Raw genomic sequence first — 11,576 nt, 5'->3', positions numbered from 1 at the left:
CACATCGGGCTCCCGGTGCATGGAGCCTGCTTCTCCCTCTGCCTGTGTCTCTGCCTCTCTCTCTCTCTGTGACTATCATAAATAAATTAAAAAAAAAAAATTAAAAGGTTTGGGTCCCAGCTTCAAAAGTTGCTTGGACAAAATCCATGTATGACTTGAGTCTGGAGAAAGGGTATAGGCTGGGACTGTGGCCACCTACTTTCAGACCTGGCTAATAAGCAGGGATTAAGGGCACAGGCACCAAGCTGGTCAGGTATTGTGACCTCACTGTGCACATTGAGAAATGGACAGATTGCTCACCTCTCACTTCCAGCTGTGTAAAACCAACACTGGCTAGGAGCCACACACATACACCTGTCCCAGCTCTCCCTTGACCAGCTACATGGCTGTCTTTGAACAGGTCACTTCTGTGTAGCTCATGTTCTCCATGTAGACTCTTAGCTTAAAAATCTAGGGGTCCTCCCAGTGTGGTCCTCCACCAGCAATAGCAGTAGCAGCTGGGAATCAAAAGTGTCCAGGTCCCGCTATAGGTCCAAATCAGAAATGGTTTTAGCGGGCCCTCCAGGTGATTCTGATGGAGGCACAAGTTTGGGAGCCACTGCCACAGGTTGCAAGCAGGAATCATTTGAGAAGCTTTTAGGAAGGACAGACCTTTAAAAGCCAGTTAAGTCACAATCTTGAGGGATGGAATCAGAGTGGCTGTGTGACTAATGTGCAGCTAAGGTTAAGAAACGCTAATCCCCAAGTTATTACTTGTGGCTACCTGGCCCAATTTCTACCTGAAACAATGAAAGATTTAAGAGTTTTCCAGTAGAACGGAGTGAAAAAGTATTCTAGGCTTTGAGGTCAAATGGAATAGGAGTTTCCATCTTTGCTCTACCACTTATTAAAGTGGCCCTGAGCAAGTTAACTGCCTTAAGTCACCGCGGTGATTAAACTCTAGAATGTGTAAAGCACTTTGTGCGGGCCTAGCACACAGCAGGCACTCAGGAAGTGACTTGTAAGTGTCATCCCCACTGGCTTACCACTAGGGAAAGCCACCAGTCAAGAAGAAAACCAAGGTATACCCTGGGTAGCTCCTTTTAACTGCCCAGATGGAGACAAAGATCCCTGGTAAAAGACCCAAACACAAAGAAACAGAAATGAAAGAAAAACGATTTATTAAAAAAAAAAAAGTAGTCTCTGGGAACGGAGGGTTAGTCCATGCGGGCCTTCAGTGTCCTGGTGGTGATTTTGTCCTTCTCACTGCAGAGGGAGAAAGTCACAAAACATCTGTACCATTCTAGACTGCAAAACAAAGAGCTGTGCTGCCAACTCTTGGTGGAAGTGTCTTGCTCGTGTTACATTAGCATTAGCTTGTCTGCCTGGCCTGGGATGAGGAAGGGGAGAAAGGCAAAAATGGGGAGCCTAGTGAAGGATGTCCACAGCTGGAACCATCAGGAGTCCAAGTGATTCCGGGCCTGGCAGTGCAGCCCTCAGAGAAGGGCAGGGGCTCCCCCAGGCCCAGAGAACAAGGAGGTGTGTGGTGTTTCGTCCCCAAGAATATAAAGGACCTGAGTGGTAAATTCTCTATCAGCCTCAGTCTGCTTTTCATGATAATTAAGCAAGCTATCCTGTAACAAAAGGGTCCAAATGCTTACTTTGGGATGCACCCAAGGAAAGCTATCGGGAGGACCTCTATTTCATCCAACCAGGATCCTGGTGACAGCTCCAGAATTACTTAGGGGGAAAGGGAATGGCGGGGAAGAAGCTGGCTGGGGCTGGAAAATCCATTCCCAGAGCTCAGGACATCATCCAGATGTGCCTCAGAATGTCACCCGGAGGCAGGAGCTGGGCGAGGAGGGAGTCCCTTAGAGTTCTGATCAATCTGCAGGAGTTCTGCTGTGGCTCATCCCAACACAGGTCCCTGAGACCTTGGGGACACTTAGGAAAGAAATGTCCACTGTGAGCAAGCGGGGAGGAACTCAGGGTCATGGAGCCTCACCTGACAGAGGCCAGGGGACCCAGGAGAGGCTCCCTGTTGCCACCCTTGGAGAGGCACAGATTTCTATCCCAAGCCTGCCACAACTGCCTTTCCTTCCTCACACCTGATCAGGGAGGTGGGAAGATCGGGTGTTTGTTGGGGAGAGGAGAAGAAGGTGTCTGCAAAGCTTCTAGACTTCTCCCAACTCATACTCACATGATGTGGACAATGACTCCCATGCCTGACACCGCATCCCGATCCACAGCATTCAGCATGGCTTGTGAGATGGTTTCAAACAGGTGTTCTGGGTCCTGCCAACAGAGCAAAAGCCTCAGACTCAGAGCCTTGGACCCTAACTGGGTTTGACCCCTTAATTCTCTTTTTATAGGCTCAAGGTACCCCCACTCTGCCTATCCCTGTGCCTGAAGTGAGGGATGGTTCCCTGGATGTGGGAAGCCCCATGAGCTCCTCCAAAGAAAGCAGGGAATGTAAGGGAAAGTGAAGGAGAATTCAAGCCCTGAACTTCCTCCACTAACCAGCAGTGACCGGGGCAAATCACATGTCCCTTCACTAAGCTCAATCTCTTCTGTAAAATAAGGAGAATCCCTGTTCAACTTCCATGTGCTTTACGAGTTGTCTATGGGCTCTCCTCCTGGGTATCACAGGAATGTCAGAACCTGTCCACGAACCCACACCCCTCACAAACCTGTTCCTTCCACATCCTCCATCTTGGTTAGCTTGGCTAGAAAACTCCGATATCTGCATTATCTCACCACTCTCAACTGTTTGAGGTGACCAAATCCTCTGGACTCTGGCTGCCCCCAACCTCCGACTCCCTCTCCCAACAACCTTTGTTCAGGTCTCACTCAGTGCCTCCTACAGGTGACCACGAAGCCTACGAAGCCTACGGCATCTACCTGCAGGCTCTGGATCCTGATTGCCTTTGATATCAAGCGCTAGGAAGAAGTTCAAGCTCTCTGGCACGGCATTCAAGGCCTTCTGAAGTCTCAGCCCACTCTTGCTCTCCACCATCATCTCACCCCACATTTGGCCCACACTGCAGCAGCCACAGCAAGTTCTCCATCACTGAACACACCTGGCCCCTCCAGTAACTTCCCACAGGCTGTTTCTTCTGCAAGCCAGGCCCTTTTCGCTTCCCCGATTCCTGGCAAACTGCATTTTAACACCAATTCGGGTGTCTGTCTTGCTTCATTAGCTTGCAGTAAACCCGTGAAGACAGACTCCCTGGTCCCCAGGGCCCGGCAGCGCTGGCACGAGAGCCAGCCCTCACTATCAGGCACCATTCCAGTCTTCATGTCTCCCCTCACACCACTCCCCCTAACAGAACTAAGTGACAGGTGGGTCCAGGTTTCCAACCCAGACAACCTGACTCTGGAGCCCATTCTGTTGAGCTTCCTCTAACCCTACACCTGTTAAACATCTATTTGATGAATGGATGCGAGAACTCCGTAAACCCAAGGTCAGAAACTATCTTTTGTTGCAGCAAATATCTGAATGGGGTCTCCTAACAAAAGATGCTCTCCCCTGGAGCTGGCCTGCATCAAGCCCTGGCAGATGGGGTTTCTGGACACCCTCACAAGGCCCAGCAGCTCTTGCTCTCTCCCGTGTCTCCTCTTATTACATGCCACACAAACACTGATGGCCAAGGGGTGGACAGCTCCGAGCCTAGCCCTACTCCATGCCACCAACTTACCATGTTGGGCTCCCAGAGGGACTCGCACATCCCATACATTTGTTCGGAGCAGGTGCCACTGACCACAAAGTCATCAGTCACCATGGGGCAGCCGATGAGGTCTAGAGAGCAGATGAAGGGCTTAAAGGTCTTTGGGTCCAACCCAGCGATGACTGGCTCTGTGTAGTAGGGGCCAAACCTGTGAGGGCCAGGAGCAGAGAGAAGCCACAGCTCAAGAACCTTTGCTTTCCTGCTCAGGCCTACTCAGACAAGGCCCCAGCTCAGACCCGGGGAGGAACACAGAGGACCTATCTGGGAAGATCCACTTTCCCGACGCCAGCTTTTATTTATTTATTTTTTAAAGATTTTATTTATTTATTTATGAGAGACAGAGAGACAGAGAAAGGCAGAGACACAGGCAGAGGGAGAAGCAGGCTCCATGCACGGAGTCGATGTGGGACTCCAGGATCACGCCCCAACCTGAAGGCGGTGCTAAACTGCTGAGCCACCCAGGCTGCCCTGTTTTGTTTTGTTTTTAACTCTATAGACCCAACATGGGGCTTGAACTCAAAGACCCTAAGATTAAGAGTCACCTGCTGTGGGATGCCTGGGTGGCTCAGCAGTTGAGTGTCTGCCTTCGGCTCAGGGCGTGATCCTGGAGTCCCGGGGTCGAGTCCCACATCAGCTCCCTGCATGGAGCCTGCTTCTCCCTCTGCCTGTGTCACTGCCCCCTCTCTCTGTGTCTCTCACGAATAAATAAATAAAATCTTAAAAAAAAAAAGTCACCTGCTCTACCAACTGAGCTAGCCAGGTGCCTCCCCATACAGCCAGCTTTGGTTCACCCTTCCCCACCTCCTGACATCTGAAAATGCTCTAAGACTTCTTTTCCCTGACACTTGCCTTCATATCCTCCTCACGTCTGACCCTCTCTTCCACATTCTTTTTTTGGGGAATTCCGATTTCTTCTCATCTTCCTTATCCTCACCAAAGTCCTACCACCATTCAATTCTCTATTCATACATCTATACCTCTACTCCTTTAGCAAGCAGCTTTGAAGCAGTTCATAAGAAAAACACTGAAAAATAAAATGAAACCATGAAAACAGAGACACACAGACCGAATCCAAAGTTTTGTTGTGAGTCTCCTGGCAGGCAAGGCAAAGGACACTCATCGAGTTGGGTTATTTCCTTGTCTGCCTGTGCCTACAAGGAAATAGGAGATTATCAGTTACTTGTTCTAGGGGACGGTTAGATGGCTCAGTAGTTGAGTGTCCGCCTTTGGCTCAGGGTGTGATCCTGATCCTAGGATCAAGTCCTGCATCAAGTCCCGCGTTGAGCTCCTGATGGGGAGCCTGCTTCTCCCTCTGCCTGTGTCTCAGCCTCTGGGTATTGCTCATGAATAAATAAAATCTAAAACAAAAACAAAAACAAAAACCCAAAACCTTGTTCTAGATCCTGAGCTTCGAGAAGAATTAATCTCTGGAATCTCTCTATAAAATACTCAGAAACTAAAAAAAATTAAAAAAAAAAATACTCAGAAACTAATGACCACTAGTCTCAATAGAAACAGTAACTAAGATGTTTTGTCTTTACTTATCCATGTCTTATACCAGTTCTCAGTAATATCTAAGAGTATGACCTTCAATTACAGCTCTACAAAAGAAAATTCTAAAGACAAAAACCTAGTTAATTGTAACATGAAGGGGTTGAGATAGTGTGCTTTGAACCCTTGTTTCTTGAACAGATGCCTGGGTATCAACTTATTTAAGAAATTTAAAATCCAGGGGCACCTGGATGGCTCAGTGGTTGAGCGTCTGCCTTCAGCTCAGGTTGTCATCCCAGGGTCCTGCGATCGAGTCCCACATTGGGCTCCCTGGTCAGTGGGGAGTCTGCTTCTTTCTCTCTGCCCTTCTCCCTTATTCATGCTCTATCTAAAATAAATAAAATCTTTTTAAAAAATTGAAATCCTGTATTTAGTTTACAATAAACTGTAAATACATATAAGAATATTCTAGATTATTTGGGCGACTTTTTTTTTTTTTTTCTTAAGATTGCATTTATTCATGAGACACACAGAGACATAAGCAGAGGGGAGCCTGATGCAGGACTTGACCTGAGCCAAAGGCAGACGCTCAACCACTGAGCCACCCAGGTGCCCCTTCAAGTGACAATCTTAAAACTAAATACAAAACACAGTTCAGGGTCAGCATTTAGACATCAAGTCACACTGACCAAGGTTCCACCCGAATGTAATAACTTTTACGGACAATGTCTCACAAAGAGAGGTACTTGGATGGATTCTCTGGGACCACGGGAAGTTTTTTCTTTGAAAAAGGCTTTGCACATTGCTCAAATTTGCAAATCACAGCACTAGCCTATCCTGCTGGAAAGTCACTGACTTCAGCTGGGCTTATAGAGAAAGCTCCTGGCTAGCTAAGAACCTAGAATTTTCCAGGTCAGCCTCAATGTTCTGCGTTTTTCTTATTTTCAATAAACAAAGTAGCTAAGTTGGTAGAGCATGTGACTCCATTTGTGGGTTTCTTTTTTAAGTTTACTTTTTTTTTCAAATAAATTTTTATTTATTTATGATAGTCACACAGAGAGAGAGAGAGAGAGAGGCAGAGACACAGGCAGAGGGAGAAGCAGGCTCCATGCACTGGGAGCCCGACGTGGGACTCGATCCCGGGTCTCCAGGATCGTGCCCTGGGCCAAAGGCAGGCGCCAAACCGCTGCGCCACCCAGGGATCCCTTAAGTTTACTTTTTTATTTAAAGTAATCTGTGCACCCAATGTGGGGCCTGAATTCACTACCCTGGTTGTGAACTCAAGCTCTATGATGGATTTATGTAGAATTTACTTAAAAACAACAATATGAGCCATTACAAATATACCTAAATGTGAGTTATCTTTAGGACTGTATAAGACATTGTCCCCCTCTATAAATCAGTTTTAAAAATCATTTAGGCCTTTGTCAATTCAGGATTTTGATAAACATGGTTACCATACATGGCAGACAATACACATCTGAGGATAGATATTACCACACCTAGAAATACGCAATCGTTTTATAGGTTTTTAGATTGTATACTAAAAAGGCAACAGTATTGCTCCACGTATGGAAATGGCAAAGACTTAGTTGTAAGAGCTAAAGAGTACTTCTGTAACTTTTCCACAAAGTTTGAAATTATCTTAAAATAAAAAGTTTAAAAAGAAAAAAGAAAACAAAAGAATCCCACTTGTCTTTCTGCCACCCAGTGTAGCCCAGAGATGAGTGGAAAAGTCCCCGTGGGGCTCTTCTTTAATTTCTGCTTCTGCACTGGATTCTGTGCCTAGGCCTTTACTTTCCTCATCATGAAGTCTTCAAAGAAAACTCCATTCCTAGGTCCCGAGAATCTAGTGCCAACAGAATTAGCTCTGGAGTCAGGATGGCTCCTGGCTGGGAGACTCCAGGGCACTCTCTGGAAGGGTTAATTCTGTTGCCTGGAAACAAGTTTGTCTGCTATTTGCATTCCTTGTCTTCTTCTGAAGTAACTGTTCCTGTCCTATTTGGTTATCAGAAAGGCCCACGGAAAACAGACCCAAAAAGTAAGGTTATCACCCTGCAAACAAGAAACGGGAGGCAGAGGAACCTTCCCAGGCATCTCTCCATACCACGTGCCTACTCGGCCCAAGGTTTCTGCATTCCCCAAGTCCCAGGCTACACTCCGCTCACCGTTTCTCATACAAGAGGTTGGCCACCATGCTCATGAGTGTGTAGGGCTTGATCTGCCGGCCTTCCTTCAGCTCATACAGGTTTAGCCGGAACTTGAGACGCTGGGCACTGTGACAAAAGAAAAGTCAGGTAGTAAGTCACAAGTGAATGGTCCCCTGGTGTCCACCCCCTGGAGGTCAGGATGTATGTAGGGAGACACACAATCGCCTCCCCCTGACAAGACTCTTCTCTTTCCCTCCCAGTGATTTTTCTCACCGGAAGTCCAGCCTCACGTCCATGTTTCAGATTATCCAACATTTACCACCTGTAAACATACCATTCTGTAATACCTCTCTTCCCATACCTTTTGCTGAGGTGAGGGGAAGTAAGGAACAGATTTTGCCTTTCTTTTTTAAAATTTTAAAATTTTTATTTATTTATTCATGAGACACACAGAGAGAGGCAGAGACAGAAGCAGGCTCCCCATGGGGAGCCCATGCGGAATTTGATCCCAGGACCCCAGGATCACGACCTGAGCCAAAGGCAGACGCCCAACCACTGAGCCACCTAGGCATCCCCTTTGCCTCTCTTTCTTGAGGGACAATTTATATACCATAAAATACACAGCTCCTCTACACTCTTGGCAAGAGTCTACCTGCAGACACACAGATGGGAAATGACAGTCAAAAGAGCAGTGGACCAAAAACAAAACAAAACAAAACAAAACCAAAACCAAAATGAAAGAAAGGAAAGAGCAATGGATTGTAAGAGTTGACCTAAGCCTTCGTCCTCCCACTTAATTTTACCATCTGTAAGACAGGAACACAACAAATCACTAGGCAGTGAGGCAATGTATGGGGGGACGATCAGGTGCTTGGAAGACCACAGTCTTCTGTGCATTAAGCAGCAGCTGCTGTACTAATGGCCTGGGAGGTGCATAAGCAAAAAGGTGGGGGATCCCTGGGTGGCTCAGCGGTTTAGTGCCTGGCTTCAGCCTGGGGCCTGATCCTGGAGTCCTGGGATCGGGTCCTACATCGGGCTCCCCGCATGGAGCCGCTTCTCCCTCTGCCTGTGTCTCTCTCTGACTCTCTCTGTCTCTCATGAATAAATAAATAAAATCTTAAAAAAAAAAAAAAAAAAAAAAGGCAAAAAAGCCACACCTTCTCCAGTGCCACAATTCAGAGCCCAGGATAGGCCCCTGCAGAGGGCTGACCAATGCCAGAACTGCCAGAAGCAAAATGGTGAGTCAAAGGAAATGGAACAAAGCCTTAGACAAAACATGAGCTTCCTTACAGGTGAAGAACCTGATGCCTAGCAAAATTACAAGTTACTGCCCACAAACACACAAACTTGGTGAGAAAGCTTCCCGAAGAAAAGGAAGGAAATGGTGTGAGGGGAATGCCCGTGACTGGGGAGAGAAAGGCTGATGGGGGCCTTTAGAGGGATGGGAACTCAAAGCTGTCACCTTGATTCCACCAGGATCTGGCTGGAATCTAGGAAGAATTTCTAAGTCCTGTGTTCTTGAGACTGAGGAGCTTCAAGGGGAATGAGAAAGAATTCTCTGACAAACTTTCACCCACATTAGTGAACCACTGTCTTGGTTTCCTAAGAACTAAGTACAAGAATTGTTGTTCTTGAGACGCCTGGGTGGCTCAGTGGTTGAGCATCTGCCTTCAGCTCAGGGTGTGATCCCGGAGTCCCAGGGTCCAGTCCCATGTGGGCTCCCTGCATGGAGCCTGCTTCTCCCTCTACCTGTGTCTCTGTCTCTCTGTCTCTCACGAATAAATAAAATCTTAAAAGAAGGGATCCCTGGGTGGCTCAGCAGTTTAGCGCCTGCCTTTGACCCAGGGCATGATCCTGGAGTCCCAGGATTGAGTCCCACATCGGGCTCCAGGCATGGAGCCAGCTTCTCCCTCTGCCTATGTCTCTGCCACTCTCTCTCTATGTCTATCAAGAATAAATAAATAAAATATTTTAAAAAAAAAATCTTAAATGGAAAAAAAAAAAAAAAGAACTGCTGTTCTTCAGGCCACCAGCTTCCTGCAGGACCTGCCACCTGCAACTACATCTTCCCTCTTCAAACCCTATCCTGATTCTTTCCCTTTGGCCTCTCTTCTTCGCCCATTGCCAAATATACAGTTAGTTAAGCTCTCAAACAGCAGCTAATTTTTCTCCTCTACATATTTGTCTCTCCAAAATCTGTTCCCACAGGGTTAAATGATCACCAGAGCCTCACCAGTCCTGAGATACATAATTTCAAGATCCCAACTGCTTGAAGGTTGTTTCCTACTTGGCTTGGCTTGTCCCTTTCAAATTAGTGTCAAAATCAGTCATCACCTTTCCCTAAAACTAGTCCTCCCAATTTCCATATTTCAGTCAACATGCTCAAAACACAAATCATCTTTAAAACATTTCTGGATTAAAGACTATACTTTCAGAGATCATTTCTATATTTTGTTCTCTAAAACATTTCTGGATTACTTACATGCCATGTACTAATCTAGATGCTAGTAATAGATAAAAAAAGACACAAGCTCCACTCTCAATGAATGACTCTGTACTCTCACAATATTCAGGCAGCCACTAGGGCTGGTCAGCAACAACTCTCAGAAACACCGTCCTTTCCTTTCCCACCACTACCACCCTGTCAGGACAATAACCCTCATACCTGGACCAACACAAGAGCTACCTATTTCATCTCCCAGATTCCCCCTCCTTTCAAATCACACAGCCTCTATTCACTAGATGACACATCTAGCAGGTAATATGCGTCCGGTGTATGCTGGGGTTAGTTATCTTTCTGTATGCGTTTCCCAACTAAACCTAAAGTTATTGAGGGACTGCCCACAGGACTGAAAGAGCCCTGCACTGGGATTCTGGATGACATCCATTAGCTTTCCTCTTGGGCAAAAAGCTCTAAGACTCTCAGTTTCCTCATCTGCCAATGGGACAGCAACAGGGTAATGTAGTTAAGAGGATTAAATGAGTCCATGCATGTAAGGTGCTCTGCGCAGAGTCTGGCACTGAGTAAATGCTGGTGCAAGCTGGTTAGGACACAATTCTGCAAGGTTTACGGTGTCCGGCGAAGTCTCTGATCCACTGGTGCGGTCTGGTACATGACTGATACCTGGGCCACTCAGGACGCTAGGCAAGGCTAGTCCAGGAAGAGGCCCGCGCGTGGGCGGGGACCCCGACACTTACACAGTCTGGACATCCGTGGCGAGCCCGGCCAGGCCTATGTACAGCCGATCACCCATGGGAAAGATCTTCTGGAAGTCCGTGGTCACCATCTGGGCCTGGATCCCGAAGCGCCTGTCGGCAGCGATGGCCACGCAGTTCTTCCCCTTCATGGCCATGACGGCCCCTCCATTATAGGACATAATAGACTGCGGCAGACAGAGCGAGGGGGGCTCAGCGCCAGGGGCCAAGTGCGGCCAGAGCCCCCGGCGCGGCCCCTGGCCCAGAGGCGCCCGGACACCCCGAGCTCCAGCTCTGACACGAACGCTGTGCAACTGCGGGGAGCCGCCTTCGGCCCCTTGGTCCTCACCGTGGTCCGCTTACCTTCGAACTCCCGACGACCACCGAGCCCTCTCCGCCTCCCACGCCCCCCAGGCCCCCCGCGTCGTTCACCCCTACCCCGCGTCCCTCTGCTCGCTCCCCATCTCACCATGGCTGCGGTGCCGAGGGACCCCCAATCGCCGCAAGCCCACTCTACCGGCTACAGCCCTCACCGCGCAGCCACTCCTGCTGCCCTCCCCGTATTAGCCGGAAGGCCGACCCTTCCGGGACACTTTGACTTCCCATTGGCTGAGGCTCTGCGTCAGTCATCGGTGCCGGAGTTTGGTTGAGAAGCCAACGCCGAGAACGCGAAAGCGGAAAGTGAAAAGTCACTGTGAGTGCGGAAGAGCCTGGAGCCGCGTTGCAAGCTGGGATCGCGGCGGACCGGGACTCCGGACGCCAGCGGCCCGGGGCGGGGACCTGTGAGCACGTGGGCTGGGGAAGCCTGAAGCGTCCGCGGTCCTAGCTGAGGAGCCAGGGTGTTGCCTATGAACGCGGCGTGTGCGTGGACGTATTACTCACGCTAGCTTGTTTCATTTATTCACTGCAGAAATACATCTCTTACGTGCCAGGTACTTTGCTGGGCTCTGGACGTCCACTGGCCTAGAACGATGCCTGGTGCTTAAGAGGTGCCCATTCCGTAAATATTGAATGTCCCGAGCAGGGTTAGGGT

General features: G+C 48.4%; 1 protein-coding gene across 1 annotated transcript; it reads right to left on the bottom strand.

Moving 5' to 3' along the window:
- Positions 1-1,143: 1,143 nt before the first annotated feature.
- Positions 1,144-11,172, bottom strand: PSMB3 (proteasome 20S subunit beta 3). Its single transcript, XM_077853020.1, has 6 exons — positions 11,013-11,172; positions 10,547-10,731; positions 7,367-7,474; positions 3,678-3,855; positions 2,180-2,274; positions 1,144-1,245 (listed from the first exon to the last, which is right to left on the bottom strand). The coding sequence occupies exons 1-6, from the start codon at positions 11,013-11,015 to the stop codon at positions 1,197-1,199; spliced, it is 618 nt and encodes a 205-aa protein (XP_077709146.1). The 5' UTR covers positions 11,016-11,172; the 3' UTR covers positions 1,144-1,196.
- Positions 11,173-11,576: the final 404 nt, after the last annotated feature.

Source organism: Canis aureus, chromosome 16 (genome assembly GCF_053574225.1).
Source record: "Canis aureus isolate CA01 chromosome 16, VMU_Caureus_v.1.0, whole genome shotgun sequence".
Classification (NCBI taxonomy): domain Eukaryota; kingdom Metazoa; phylum Chordata; class Mammalia; order Carnivora; family Canidae; genus Canis; species Canis aureus.
Note: the sequence above shows the minus strand (reverse complement) of the source record. Positions and strands in the feature narration are given on the sequence as shown.

Bases quoted from the DNA above. Each gene is read 5' to 3' on its own strand.
- PSMB3 (XM_077853020.1), bottom strand. The intron at 3,856-7,366 runs GTGAGCGGAGTG...TGGCCCTCACAG, and splicing joins AACCTCTTGTATGAGAAACG to GTTTGGCCCCTACTACACAG. The intron at 2,275-3,677 runs GTAAGTTGGTGG...CTCTGTTGGCAG, and splicing joins CCCTCTGGGAGCCCAACATG to GACCCAGAACACCTGTTTGA.